The sequence below is a fragment of the Calypte anna genome, chromosome 3 (genome assembly GCF_003957555.1).
Source record: "Calypte anna isolate BGI_N300 chromosome 3, bCalAnn1_v1.p, whole genome shotgun sequence".
In the NCBI taxonomy this organism is placed as follows: domain Eukaryota; kingdom Metazoa; phylum Chordata; class Aves; order Apodiformes; family Trochilidae; genus Calypte; species Calypte anna.
The window spans coordinates 37,860,691-37,875,808 of record NC_044246.1 but is presented as its reverse complement, the minus strand read 5'-3'; the positions used below and the strand labels follow the sequence as shown (position 1 = coordinate 37,875,808).

Genomic DNA, 15,118 nt, shown 5'->3' with positions numbered 1-15,118 from the left:
TGTATGTCCACATCATACAGAGTGGAGATGCACACCCCCTCCACACCTGTTTACATGCACCCTTACCAATACAGACAGTCTCTACTGTCCTCATCTGGAGATACCTCTAGTGACCTGCTCTGGAAAACCATTTGTGCCTGCCCCCCAAGAGGTGCTGTGGGTTCAGCAGAGATGTATTCCAAGACATGAGGCCTCTCCTCCAGGCGCCGGAGATAGCCCTGGTTCAGCAGGTGCAGGACACAGGACCGGACATCCACACTGTGGCAGCAGAAACTCAGGAACTGCAGCCCTGGCCCCGAATCACCCTTCAGACAGGCCTCAATCACCTACAGCAGCAAGGGAGACCCAGGTTGCAGTGCAGCACAATGTTCAGGTGGCCCCACCTCATCCCCTCAAACTCTACATACCCTGAACACCAGGTTGTCGATGTGGAGCTGCTTCTCCACCTTGAGGATGCGTGTGATGAGGCAGCAGAGGATGTTCCTCTTCCTTTCCAGGGCACTGACCTCAGCCCTCTCTGCCCGAAGGTACCTCTGCCGGGGCAGCAGCCTCAGGTGGCTGCCAGAGGCTTGGGCCAGGGCTGCCTGGTTCAGCCGCAGCACATCTGGAGCTAGCACCCAGTCCAGGGTCAGCCAAGCTGTGCCCTGAGGGACCCCAGGACGTGTGTGGCTGTTGGACCCAAGCCTGAGCCTCCCATTGCTGCCTTCGAAGACGTCAGCTTCACCCCTATCCCCAAGCAACAGCCACAAGGACGACCCCTGGCCCCATCCCCAATGCCACCCACAGACCTGAGACCTGAGCACCCCTGCTGACCCACACACCATGCACAGCCCCAAGCTTCAGCCCAACACACCAACCCCAACCCCAACCCCACACACGACCTCAGGCCCCAACATGACACACTGACCTTCAACCTGAGCACCAACAGGTTGGCCCCAGCCCACTCACTTCCCCTATGAGCTCAGGCACCCCCCCCCAGCACCCACTTGGGGCCTAGACCAGCACCTCCTCACGCATGCCCCAGCCCCACACTCACCTCCTGGCATGCAGCTCTGTACCAGGACACCTTCGCTGTGGGTCAGCGGTGTCAGGGCATGGTGCACCAGGTCAGCAGGGAGCCCTGTAGCCTGCAGCAAGGCCTCCACAGACACCTCCTGCAGGAGGGTGTGAGAAGAGAATGGCCAGCCAAGAGCCACCAGACAGGCCCAGACAGACAAGCCAGGTCCCGTGCCCCAACCACTGCTGGAGGCTCCACCAAAAGGGAGGACGTGGCCCTGCTACCTTCCAGCACAGGACCCTGCCTCCCTCACCCCCCCACAGCCCTAGCACCCACCTCAGCACTGTTGAAGCACAGCAAGATGTACATCTGCAGTGTAGACACATGGAGGATGCAGTTTCCAAACTGCAGTTCAGCATGGCCCAGCCACGTCCACTGCAGCTGCCGGGGCTTCCTGCACACCCAGCCCAGCTGGCTCTGGCCTGCCAGGGAGGGCATCAGTGCAAGGGCTGGGGACACCCCCAGCACACCCCCACGCTCCTGCCACTGCTGGCTGAGCTGCTGGGGGGGGGTCTGGGCCCCACGAGACCCCTCCCTACACACACACGCTGGTGTGACACTCACTGCGCCTGCAGAAGTCAGCAAACTCATCCAGGGGGGAGCTCAGGTCTGCTGAGAAGAACCTCCCAGGTTCATCCATGTAGCAGAATGGGGAAATGGGCCAGCAGCGTGGTGACAGAGCCAGCACCTTCACCTCTGGTACACCCGCTGCTGAGGCCATACCTGGTGCCTGGACATGTGGAGACAAGGGCACCTCAGGACAGGCCCCAGGATCCCTGTCAGGAATGGAGATGGCCCCCCAGCAACCCCACTCCACCGGCACGCTCACCTCTTCCAGGTCCTTGTCCAGCTCGAGCAGCTGCTTGTCCTGCTCCTGCAGCTGGAAGAGGCAAAACTGCTGCTGGAGCTCCTCAGACTCAGCCAGGTTGTTCAGCATCTCTTGGGGGAAGCGGCTGGGGAAGCACAGCCCAATCTGCTCCACGACAGCTCCTTCCAGCCAAGATGGCCCTTGTGCCAGGAGACGGTCCCCCAGGTAGTGCCTGCCACAGCCACCAACCCCAGGTCAGGGACCCCAGGATGGTCCCGAGCCCTGGGACCATCAGCCACCTGCCAGGAGACAAGAGATGGCCCAGCCCTGGCCTCGCCCCAAGGTGCACGGGCCCACCAGCATCCATCTCCCTGCCCTGCCAGCAACAGCAAAAGTGCCTCTGCAGGCTGGCAGCACCCAAGGGCCCTCACAGCCTTTCCCTCCACACCAAGAGCCAGGAGGAGCAAAGCAGGAGCAAACCACTGGCATGCCATGCCAGGCCAGGCTCAGCCACGGTCTCAGCACCACCTGTGACTCCCCACCCCACCAGGACCTCTGGTCCTGCAGAGACACAGCACCCCTCACCTGTAGAAGTGCTCAAAGGTGTGGGCAAGCTCCAGGCCACTGAAGATGACGAAGGGCTCCAGGATCTGCTGCAGCAGCTCCGTGCTGCCCACAGCCCCATGGAGCTCCTGGATCTGCCTGTCCAGGTAGCGGGCAAACTGCTCACTCACCTGCAAAGGGACAGGGCTGTCTGTCGGGGGGCTCACCAGGTGGATGTGGGGATGGGCAAATGTCTCCAGGGGAGCAGCCAGGAAGACCTGGAACTTTCAGACAAGGGCTGAGGCACCAGCCCAAGACAGAAGAGAAATGGGGCCAGGGCTGTGCAGGGACAAGTGCTGAGCACCCACAGCTGGGCACCATCCAGGGCTGCTGCAGGGCAAGGGCTCTGTGGGGGCCAGGACAGTGCCCTATCGGAGCTTGCCGGAGGCCCTGGAGAGCCAGGACAGGCTGCCCAGCCATGGGAGCCCCTGACCAGGCGGTGCCATGCTCCTGGACTCACATGCAGGCTGGTGAGGAAGGAGAGCTGCAGCAAAGCCCCTGCAAAGCCTTGTCCCAGGGCCAGGAGGAAGGCGGCCTGCTGCCCAAAGAGCTCCTCCGTGGCGCTGCGCAGGCGCCGGTACAGCGCGCAGTACTGCTCCACAAGGTCCGGTGCCTGCCCTGCTGCCTCCAGGAACCGCTGAACCTGCAGGATGCAGCAGGAGAGGGGTGAGCCCCACAGCGGGAGGTGCCCGTGGCTCCTGGCTATGTCCACAGCCTCGCTCTGCCCACACCAACCACCCGAGTCCCACCCAGGGGACAACCAGAGGCCCCAGTGCTGCTGCTGGCTACCGGGAGCTTGCGGCCAGGTGGGAACGCAGCCCCGAGAGCCGGGCAGGGGCTGCAGGGGCAGCACAGAAACTCAGCAGCCACCCAGCAGGAAACAAGCAGCCTGACACTGGACCTGTCTCCAGACTGCTGCACCAGCCTGGGTGCAGGGCCAGGATGACCTCTGAGCCCTGACAAGGTGGCAGGTGCAGCAGGGCTGCCCACACATCCCACAGGCCTCACGAGACCAGGTACAAACCCACACACTCCCCATGCTCCCAGAGGATGGCCAGGCCCTGCCCCCTCTACACCCACCCAGAGTGGGGTCCCACACACCCTCTCTGGCCCTGTGGTCGGCCCTCCAAACTCTTACCTGCTGCTGCACCACACCACGCCAGCACTGCGAGATGCTCCACAGGCTGCTTGACTTCTCTGCCACCACCTTGGCAGCCCTGGCCAGCACCTTCCCCTCCTTCCCACCTGCCAAGGGACAAGCCCAGGCTCAGAATGGCTCCAGGGGCAGGCTCTGCACCCTGACCACCAGCAGCCTCTCCCTCCCTGGAGGGCACAGGGCAGAGGAGATACGGGGAAGATGTGGCCACTGGGAGAGCGTGGCCATGAGCCTTCCCCAGTTCAGAGCCTCCTGTGCCATGGAGCCCCCTCCTGTGCTCCCCACAGTCACAGCCTGGGCCACCATCCCTGCAGCCCCACAGAAGGTCAGTCCCTCACTCACCAGCTGCTCCCACCTCCTCCGGCTCTGGGCCACCGGGGTCCACGTGCACCAGGAGCTGGGTCAGGTGCCGCACACGAGAACCAAAGGCAGTACCATGGCTGGTGACATGGTGGGGTGTCTCTTTGCTCTCCAGATACTCGCTCAGCAGCCAGGCCAGGGGACTGATGCCATGGGGATCTGCGAGGACAAAAATACTCAAGAGTGGGATATCTCAGCCAGGGGCACAGAGCGGTCGAGCCCAGGAGGGTGCAGGGTACCTGGGCTGGTGATGCTCTGCACCAAGGGGTTCACCAGGGCCTCCCAGCAGGTCCTGCCCAAGGCCTGGGCCACCTCATCGTCAGGAAGGAAGCAGTCAGCAAAGTCCTGCTCGTGCCGCAGTGCCTGGTTCAACCTGCAACAGGGACCATGGAGAACACGGTGCTGCTGGACACCCACCTGTGGCCAGGAGGGCTGCCCCAGGGAAGCAGAGCCTGGCAGTCACTCTCTGCCCTTCCCCTTGCCAGGCACAAGAGCTCAGCAGCTCCACTTGCCCCCTGCAGCCAGAGCTCCTCGCTCCCCCCAAGGCCCTGCCTGCACTGGGTCTTGGGGCCCTCACTATCCAAGCCAAACCAGGCACCTCTCTGGTAGACGATGAGCTGTGCCACTGTGCCCAGCTTAAACCTGAGAAGCACCAAGGTGGCCCCAGCCCTCCGAGATTGCTGGTGAAGAGGAGTGAAAGCCACTCTCTGCCCAGGTGCAACACCTGGCTGCTCCTCCTCTGGCCCTGCAGTCCTCTCACAGGCTGCCAGCACCATCCACCCAGGCTCTGGAACATCACGGCCATGATGGTGCAGCCAAGAGACCACTCACTTGCCAAAGAGCTGCAGCAGTTGCCTACGGTCCCGGCAGATCTCCTGGCACCAGGCATGAGCCCGAGCAGTGCAGGAGAGGAATGTCCGCCAGCACAGCTGCTCCTTGAAGATGGGCCAGAATGTGGGCTTGGGACCCAGCACCTCGATGCCACGCACACGTGTGTCAATGCCACCCTGGGGGACAGCGAGACCCTCAGCTCCTCAAGCACGGCCCTGACACCCCACACTGCCAGATCTCCAGCCTGGACCCAGCTGCCCTACCTGCTGGCACCGCTTCACCCGGATCTGGATGACACGCCAGAAGCGGGTCATGTTCTCCAGCAGGATCACTCTGCTGTCTGAGGGCAGGATGGTCACCTGCAGGCACACAGTGAGCCCTCAGCACACCAAGCAGCAAGTGACAGCCACCCTCAACACTCCCCTGGCCACCCCACTGATGCTCTGCCCTCTGTTCCTCCCTACAGCCCCTGCACAGCCACAAGCCACCCCACCAATTTGGGCTCACACCCCCAGGGCTTTGGCACCACAGCAAGACCACGGCATCTTGAGGCGTAGCAAGGACCAGCCCATCACTCCTGGGGGGCCTGAGCAGCCCGTGCCAGACTCACCGCATTGAGCTCCGTTCTGATGGTGGCAAGGCTGTCTCCCCCCAGCACCACAACACGAGCTGGCATGTAGCTGGAGTCCTCGCTGGCCACCAGCATGCTCATCTCCCTGCAGCACAGCAAACATGATGCTGCCCAGCAGTCCCCACCTCCCTGCCCTGACCCCTGCCAGCCCCACATCCAGCAACCTCCAGGACCAGTGGGGCAGGGCTCATGCAGATGCCCAAAGCCCTCTGCACCCTGCACAGCCACTGGCCCTCCTGGCCCCACGCTCCTCAGCCCTCCTGGCCCAGCCCCACCTGACCACCACGCCACACTGCATGTGGACAGTGATGAAATGGGAGCCGGTGCTGCCATTTGACTCCCAGTAGGTTTTGGGGTTCCTGTCTGTGAGCTTGCTGGCCCGGTGGGGGTTGGAGGAGACCTGCACCTTCTCCCAGCACTTGTCCTCCTTCACCTCCACGCTGGAGCCTGTGGGGAGAAGCACGCAGAGCCTCCAGCCACCAGGCCAGCACATGCCAGGCACAAGGCTCCAGCTCTCACTCCTGCGCTCACCTCGGCAAAGGTTGCGCAGAAAGACGTCAAAGAAGGGGATGCTGATGGGCTGGTAGCTCCGGCGGTGCTCCTCAATCTGCCCCAGAACCAGCTATGGGATGGGGTAAGGCTCTCACTGGGGGGACTGGGTCCTCCCGACCTCACCCACCACAGCAAGCAGAGAGCAGAAGACTGCCCCTTGCGTGGCATGGAGAAGTGGACAGCCCCAGAGCCCCAGCATACCCAGGTCTGCCCAGGCCCACCTGGATGCAGCCAGCCAAGATGCTGGTCATCAGCTTCTTGTAGAGACTGGCGTACTTCTCACACTCAGTCACCAGGTTGAGCAGGGCTGGTGCCAGCGACGGGGCCGTGCTGTGCTTTTCCAGAGCTTTGGAGAGGGCCTCGCGGGTGCCCACCTGGCACATCACCACTGTGCAGTCCTTGCTGGCGGTGGCCAAGCGATGCAGGAACCCAACGACCTCCTGCACCACCTGCTGAGTGGGCAACCATGAGCGGCTGGGCCAGCGCCAGGAACCTGCCAGGCCCCAGCAGCAGGGTGCTGCCAGGCTCCATCCCCCCACCTAGATGCAGCAGCAGTGCCCACCAGAACCTGGCCAGGCAGGGTGCTGGGTATGCCGGCCACCAGGACACAGCCACAGGTGGGACAGCTGCTCCAAACCTCTCTCAGCACCATGGCCACAATGCCAGGCTGCTGCAGGTGGACACCTCGCTCCACCAACGCCAGGACAGACTGAGGCATGGCACAGCCAGCAAAGCCACCCCGGCCTGCCGGGAGTCCCTGGGCCCCCTCACCTCCCGGTCACTGTTGTGGGCACTCAGTGAGGACAAACAGGGCTCCACACACTCGTTCCAGGGCAGCACATCCTCCTCGTAGCCCTCCAGGAACTTGTTCAGGATCCTGAGCAATGGAGGAGGCCCACTCAGGACAGGGCACACAGACAGCAGTGCCAGAGGCAGCCCTGTGCTCCCCTGCCCCACCAGGAAGCCCAGCACCACCACCATGGCTCCCCAAGCACCTCGGACACCCTACCAGCACTCAGACGTGCTGCTCTGTCCCCACTTGGCCACATGCCTCAGGATACCCCAATCACCACCCACACACGTGTGGGTGGGTGCACCTGCCACCAGTGAAGAACAACAGTCCCACCAGGACCCACAGACATGCCCCATGTCCCCCCACCATCACCACCAGCACTTGCACACTTGCTGCAGAGGCTCCAGACCCCCACCAAATCCCCCTGGACCCACCTGAGGATGCTGAGGCTCATGGCCTTCTCTGCCCCCAGCACCTCCAAGCTGTGCAGCAACAGCCTGAAGCACCTTGGGTCCCGCAGCAGCTGGGCTGCCTCGTCAGAGGGGTCAGGGCCTTCACTGCAGAGCTGTCGCTCCAGGGCCACCACCACCTCCTTGGGCAAGATGCCATCCCCCAGGCTGCCCAGAACCATCTGCACATCCCTCAGGTCCAGCGGGGCCTCTCCACCTGCCACAACAAGGACACAGAGGCTGCATCTAGGCACTCGCCGGAGATGTGCCGGCTGCTGGGGTGCTCTGCCCTGGCAGGCAACAGCCCTGCCAGGTGCATCCACAGAGCCGCAGCATAGGTGGCAGGTACCTGCCATCTCCGGGCCCAGGGGTGGCCGGTGCTCCGCCAGACGGCTGGTCACGCTGAGGGCCAGCATCGTGTGAGGGCAGTCGGTGCTCTGTCCATCCCACCAGCAGCTCTGCAGCACCTTGGGGAGACCGCAGCTCACCAGCTGCTCAGCCAGGCCCCGGTGGCCGTCGATCAGCATGTTCACCACCAGCAAGCCGTTCCGCACGCCTGAGGAGCCCCTGCAGGGACAGAGCAATGCGGCTGCCTTCCTCCCGTGAGCACGGAGCCTTCCCTGTACCCACGACCCACCTGCCTGCCTTGATTGCCCTCCCCCACTCAGAGGGTCCCCCCCCACCCTCAGCCACCGGCCTCACTCTGCCCCTACCCTGGGACCCTCTGCATGGTGACAATGGCAGCAGGGATGGCACTCAGCAGGCTTGCCGAGCCCTTGCTGGAGGCAGAGCCGATGCTGGCAAAGATCTCCCGCATCATCTGCGCATCGGCGTGGTTCAGGGGTGAGGGTTCCCCTCCGGCACTTCCTGGCTTGCTGGCCACGGCTCCCACCAGCACCCTCAGGGCCTGCAACATCAATAGTGCTCAGGAGGGCAGTGCACATCTCGCCACAACCGGGCGAGTCTGCACCCCAGCCTGATGCCCTGGCACCCCCTCTGCCACACTTACTGCCAGGCCAGCCTGCTGCACCAGGGCAGAGGAGTCGTGCTGCTGCATGGAGGCCAGCACAGCCCGCACACCACCCTCTGTGGCAAACTGCAGGCGCTGGTCGTCCTTCGCCATGAGCACAGCCAGCAGCCGCAGCACCACCACCACCAGGGCCTTCTCTGCCACCCCAGTGCTCAGCAGCTCCACTGCCACCTTCACCAGCATCTCCCTGCATGGGAAAGGACACTTCAGGAGGACCCTCCTGGAATGCCAGCATCCCAGGCCCTGACAGACACCTTCTCCCTGCCCACATGGGTCTGCTGAAGATGAGTCCGCCCCAGGATTGAGACTGCCTGGGACAACATTCCACTGCTCTTCTTCTGAGCACACAAGGACATCCCGGCCTTCAGACTTCCACTGCCACCTCCCACACTCCCACCTCCACTACTGTCCCCTACCCTGACAACATGGCCCTCCCCAGCCCACAGGAGAGACACGCACCACCCCCTGGCTCACCCACAACTCCTGGGCCCCAGCTCGCCCCGGGCTTTGCCGACTTGCTGCTTGGGCTCAGGCTCCTCCTCCAGGATCTTCAAGATGTGCTTGAGCCCAGCTAAGCGCAGACCCACCTCTGAGGTGCTGCTCTGGATCGTGTCCACCACAGCTGCAATCTTGGCCAGCGAGCCCCTCTCACTCACCTCCTCAGAGCTGCCCAGCACTGGTGGGAGGGAGGCAGGGACACAGGAGTCAAGGGCAGCAGCAACACCCACAGCAACTCCCAGGCTGCCACACACCCACAGACCCAGCACCCACAGCCCTCCTCCTGCCCTGGCAACCTCCAGACCCCTCACCTCCTGTGCCCTGCCCAGGGACTGACTCAGCCCAGGACATGGACCTGGTCCCAGTACCATCCAGGTGTCTCCAAGCATGTAGCAGGTGATTACCTCTGATCTGCTCCTCAGTCACCTCTGGGAAGAACAGCCCTTCTCTCTCAAGGAGCTCTCTGAACAGCTCTGAATCTGACTTTGCTGCTGCAGTGGGGGCTCCAGGCGGCACTGTGGCTGCTGATATCTCTTCCTTTCCTGGCTTGGCTCTTGTGGCTTCAGAGCCAGTGCTCCTGCAGCTGGCACCCTCTGAGGACACTGCAGTGCTCCCCCCACCACCCTGCTCAGCCCCCTTGCTGAGGAAGTATTTGGCGTAGATGCGGGAGCCACGCAGGTCACGCTGAGTGCTGCCCTGACACCACCTCTCCAACATCTGCAGGACTTTCTGGGCCAGCTCCACGGGTACTGACAGCTGGATCAGGGCTTCTTCATCCATCTCCAACAGCTGCAGGGATGGGGTCAAGCTGACCCTCACAGACATGCCACAGACCCCACGCCCCATGTGACAGCCAGCGCCAGAAAGGCTGCCACTGCTAGAGACCCCCATGGCTGCTCTCCAGTGCCACCCTCCTCTGATGTCCCCCAGCCCCGACCTCCCACCTGCACTCACCACACAGCCCTAACTGGCAGAATCACCCCATGGGCATGCCTTGTCTACCCAAACCTCACTGGACAGTCACTCTTCCAGGGGCACGGAAGACTGCGTCTCCTCTCCTCTATCCCCACCCTTTGCTGTTCCTGGCTCCCCACACTTTGGCCATCCCCTGCTCACCCTCCCATCTCAGTCCCATTGCTGCCCCATTCAGGCTGTTCCTGCATAGCTCACACTCACCATCTTCTCCTCCTGACCTTCCCTAACATTCTCCCCCCCATTTCCCCATTGCTGGCTCTGGCCCATACCTGCTCTCCCTGGTCCTGCTGGATGAGACAGGTGATTTCCTTCTGCTGCCGTGCTTCCAGCTTCCGCACAAAGAAGAGCAGCTCCCACCACTCGGTACGACTCAGGGCCTCTGCAGCCTTGCTTGGATGCTCCCCCAGGTAAGGCAGGGAGTACAGACCCCCAAAGGGCTTGCAGACAAACGGCTGTGTAACTGCAGGACAGCAGAGCAAGGAAGGGCACTGTCACCTCTACCAACTACCCCTTCCTCTGCTACACACCCCACATTCCCCAGGTAAAGAGCTCACATAGAGTGCCTGGGCAGAGAAGAACCTCACTGTCCCCCAGCCTGCTGTGGGAGGTGACAGGAGGGCAGTGACAGAGAAGGAACATGCTGGGAGGAGATCCCAGACGCTGTGGAGATGGGGATTACCATCTTCACTTGAGCATCTTTGGGATGTAGAACAGAAAAAGCACACACTCAAAATGGACAGCCCTAGCTCACTGCTCCCTCAAGCCTGTTCCTTCATCCTGTTCAGTGCAATGCACTTGGACACTCAGCACCAGCAGAATCCACAGGGCCAGCCTGTAGCTTTAGAAGGGAAACAGCTGGTCCAAGATGCTAGAGGAGTCAATTTAAGGAAGTTAATTCTGCCATGATCTTCTCTCTTTTAAGGACTCAGTTTATATTATAGCTTTTTATATCATGACTTCTATTATAACATGACAATAGTCTAGGATTCAAAAACTCTCCATACAGCCTAAAGCCAAGTAATTACTTAACCAGCTCCGTGTGGTCATACAAACTAAAAGCTCATAATCCTTTCAGAACCAAACCTCCTAGTTAAAATCATAGAATCATAGAACTGGCTGGGTTGGAAGGGACCTCAGAGATCATCGAGTCCAACCCTTGAAAGTTGCCACATGCTTGTCTATATAAACTGTACCGCTCAAAAATATGCCACAGCAGAATCAGAAAGAGATAATGCAGCCTCACACATGCAGCATATAATAATCTCACCTTTATCTAGATTAAAGCTCTCTATCAGACCATTTTCTTTTTTCTGAGGAGCAAGATCTTCCCACTGCTCTCCAAAGTCAACAATCTCCAACATGTGAAAACGCACCCAGCAGGTCCAACCTACTGACTGCCATAAAACCTGTGGATGAAACAGATCGAGATGATCGGATTTGTTCATTCATTCTGCCTTCACACATCCTCCCATTTCCCAAATGCACAGAGACAGCATGCACTGTTCAAGCAGAAGACCACCTAATTCACATACAGATTTCAACACATGCATTGTCTAATTTTGGAGTAGAGCATCTTCATTAACCTGCTTCCCTGGTTACACCTGGATCTTTATTTCCAGAAAGCCACCAACTTTGCCTGCAACCACCAGAATGGTACATCATCTCATCTAGCAAAGCAGCAGTGATAGCACTGTATCTACTTAACCATGCCTGTTCCAGAAGTGCCCAGCAGTTTGTGCCTTGAGAAAAGCTTAAAAAGGAAGAACTTTGTAACACTACCTCAAAGCAGATGGGTTGTATATACAAGGTCTTAGTGAATAAACCACCTGCTGAATGCAAATGTACAGAATTTTTCCTATTCTGACTTCACCTTCTAATGGTTATACTTTTACACCTTGGTCATACACCAACTCTTTCTGGATGGTCCTAGACCTTTCTGGCTCTAACAAGGAAATTGTTTCCTGTGCTTTGTCCAAGTTTCTTCTCAAAAGAGAAAGGTTTTTTAAATAGCTTTCAATACCATAGTTTTACATTTATCCTTCTGAGCAGAAGGAGGACCCAGCAACAGCAAGCAGCACAACATGTCAATAATTTAGAAAAAAAAATAAATAAAAAAAAAAGCAGAAAAACGTGGCTTGCCTGATTCACTGAGCTCTTGGAGCTACACCAATGCTACTAGAACTCCCTTGTGCTGGAGAGCTTAGGAGATAAGACACCAAGAGTTTTAAAGAAAGCTCTATGGAAGGAAACAGAGTTAAACTCTACAGACATCACCAATTAGTCTTCAGTGAATCCCTGACCACAACCAGTCATGTACCAAATATCATCTCAAAGGAGTCAAGGAAAAGTATGACTGAAAGACCAGAAACAACAGGAAAATTTTCATTTGGAGAGACACAAAAAGCAATAGAAAACAGCAACAAAGAGATTATGTCAGATTCCTGGTACCTCCCTGTGGAAAAAAAAACACCTCACTAAATGTTTTGCCTCGCATAACTCTGGGGTACTCCTACAGACACATACATGGATAGGCACATGAAAAACAGGGTAAAAATTAACACTACCAATGACTGCATGTACATTCCCAAATTCCTTGACAAGGAGCAAGAACAGTGGCACAAATGAGGTGCTTTCAAATATAACAGCCAACACAAAAATTCATTGAATATTTATTATCATTCAGCTCTGGTTTTGCCAGTACTGTGAGCATTATAGAAGACTGTTATGGAGAATGGATGGAGCAATTGCAAGTTTGTTCAATCTAATTAAATAAAAAAATAGAGAGGAGAAGGATCCCAACGGATCAACTGAACAAAAGGAATGAAAGTTAACATAATAGCTCAGCTCAGCAGTTAATAAAAAAAAAACCCAAACAAACAAATCTGAAATTTCTATCACAGGCAACAGGAGAAATATGTGAAAGGATTGGTGTTCCTTCTGTCCAGAAAAAGCATTTAATGTCCAGTTACATTAAGAGTAAAGGCTAGTACAAGCTTATAAGAAATAGAAAACAGAATTTTAGAAAACCATAGATCTCGGAAATCAAGAAGCATAAGGACAAAGAGATAATCAGTAGGAATCATTTCTTTTGCATTTTATCTTTACATTCTTGTAAAAGACAACAGGTTCATCAACCACATACATATAAGATGAAAAGCAGTTATTCAGCTGAGGGGTTCTGCAGTGAAAAATAACCTATACATGGTCCAAAACTAGGAGATTTTTTTCTCTTGAATATTGAGTAAGTTCAAAAGAAAGCAAAGAAAACTGATAACAGGTAGAGGGATACAAATCAAGAAGTTGCCACAACTAAGAAGCAAAATTCAGTTTGGAGGAGAGAGATGGAAGACTTGTGAAGTAATCTGCCAGAAACACAGCTGGAAAGTGGGAAGGATTGAGATTATTCAGTGGTGTTTCCATGTGACTGACAAACACTAAAGCTAATGCTTCTAATCTGAGAAAAAAAAAATTAAATAGATCATCACTATAGGTTCACTGCTTTGACTTCAGTAGTGTGCAAATGTTTAAAGCATATTTTAGTGGAAAAAACAACCAAAGGTCTTCAAGATAACAATAAATCTCAACAGATAAACCTATTTCAAGTTTCACTTCTGCCAGATTTATGCATTATCTTTCTTTGCTGAAGTAACTGATTTTCTACATTAAAAAAAAATTTCAATTGTAGACTTCAGCAAAGCATAGGGCATAAACAGTAAATTATAAAACCAGGAATAAAAGTGGTTAAGTAGAGAAACAGTAGGGAAGAAATTCGCTCAACAGAACCCAAGAACTTGGGAGTATGAGGGGAAAAAAGGGGACTAGAAGAAAGTGCAAATAAGATGTGCAAGCCATATTTGCCCAGAACACGCTGCCCTAACAGTTATGTTCAGTCAGTGCAAGCACATACTGATTAATATCCACAACCAAACAAGCAGAGAAGGCTGCACATACACACTTCAGAGCATTTTAATCTTCTGTTTTAAATAACATCTGACCAAGCCTTCTTATTCCAGCTACAGGAGGGATTACATTCACAGGCTCTCAACCTGCTGGGAGACTTCAACCACCATGAACATCCATTGGAAAAGCAGCATAGTGAGCTGCAGGCAATCCAGGAGACTCCTGAAGTGCACTGAGGATTAACTTCTTATGCCAGGTAGGAGACAGAAGAGATGCATTACTGGACCTGTTGGTGCCCAGCACAAGTGATCCAATCACAGACATTAATATTGGAGGCTACCTGGGTTGTAGTGATCATGCACTGGTGGAGCTCACAGTCCTGACAAATATAGGACAGGAAAAGAGTAAAGTCAGGACCCTGAATTTTAGGTAAACAAATTTCCAGCTCTTCAGAGTTAAGTCAATGGGACTCCCTGGAAAACTGTGCTCAAGCAAAAGGAAGAAAAACAGAGCTGGCAGATCTTTAAGGATGCTTTCAATAAAGCACAAGAGGTCTTGATCCCCAGGTGCAAGAAATCAGAAAGAAAAGGAAAAAGACCCTGGCTGAGTCATGACCTGCTGGTCAAACTAAAGGGCAATAAGGAAATGCACAGGCAGTAGAAGCAGTGACAGGTGTCCTGGGAAAAGTGTAAGGGCTATGCCCAGAGGTGTAGGGATGTGGTCAGGAAGGCCATCAGCTGGAACTAAATTAGGCAAGAGACACAAAGATTAATAAGGAGGGGTTCTATAAATATGTCAGCAAGAAAAGGAAGGTTTAAGAAAGTGTATCCACTGATGAACATTCTGGCCAACTGGTAATGACAAGAAGTCAGCTGCAATATTCAACAACTCTGCCTCAAGTCTTTGCTGGCAATCTCTATTCATACACCTCTCACATAAATACACCTTCAGGCAGGGACTGGGGGAGCAAAGTCCTTCCGCAAGAGAGGACCATGTTCAAGACCACCTGAAGAACCTGGACATACATAAGTCTATGGGACCTCATGAAATGCATCTCATGGCTGAGGTAGTTGCTAAGCCACTCTCTGTGACAGCTGAAAAGTCATCACAAGAAGGTAAAGTCCCTGGTGACCGGAAAAAGAGAAGCACTGCACCTCCAGGGATATTTTACTATTTAAAAGGGGTCGAAAGGCACACCCTGGGAACTACCACCCTGTCAGCCTCACTTCTGTGTCTGGAGAGATCACAGAGAAGATCCTCCTAGAAGCTATGTTAAGGTACATGGAGAACAGGGAGGTGAGACAGCTAGCATGGCTTGCCCCCAAGAGCAAGTCTTGCCTGACCAACGTAGCAGCCTTCTACAGTGGAGTGACTAAATCAATGGACAAGGGAAGAGCTGCTGATATAATCTATCTGGACTTCTGTAAAGCCTTTGATACGGTTTCCCACAACATCCTTCTCTCTAAATCAGATAC

At 55.9% G+C, this 15,118-nt stretch overlaps 1 protein-coding gene across 1 annotated transcript in view; it reads right to left on the bottom strand.

Moving 5' to 3' along the window:
- The window catches only part of LOC103538617 (cullin-9), a 29,288-nt gene that overhangs the window by 7,455 nt on the left and 6,715 nt on the right, over positions 1-15,118 (bottom strand). Inside the window, 27 exon segments of the mRNA XM_030446953.1 lie at positions 67-326; positions 408-610; positions 1,037-1,154; positions 1,334-1,479; positions 1,622-1,787; positions 1,887-2,097; positions 2,451-2,599; positions 2,929-3,111; positions 3,607-3,713; positions 3,967-4,143; positions 4,224-4,357; positions 4,816-4,991; positions 5,079-5,174; positions 5,426-5,531; positions 5,722-5,893; positions 5,978-6,068; positions 6,220-6,447; positions 6,770-6,875; positions 7,226-7,457; positions 7,590-7,807; positions 7,954-8,147; positions 8,250-8,457; positions 8,745-8,921; positions 9,042-9,051; positions 9,173-9,557; positions 10,013-10,203; positions 11,011-11,149. Coding sequence (XP_030302813.1) covers positions 67-326; positions 408-610; positions 1,037-1,154; positions 1,334-1,479; positions 1,622-1,787; positions 1,887-2,097; positions 2,451-2,599; positions 2,929-3,111; positions 3,607-3,713; positions 3,967-4,143; positions 4,224-4,357; positions 4,816-4,991; positions 5,079-5,174; positions 5,426-5,531; positions 5,722-5,893; positions 5,978-6,068; positions 6,220-6,447; positions 6,770-6,875; positions 7,226-7,457; positions 7,590-7,807; positions 7,954-8,147; positions 8,250-8,457; positions 8,745-8,921; positions 9,042-9,051; positions 9,173-9,557; positions 10,013-10,203; positions 11,011-11,149 — 4,583 coding nt within the window.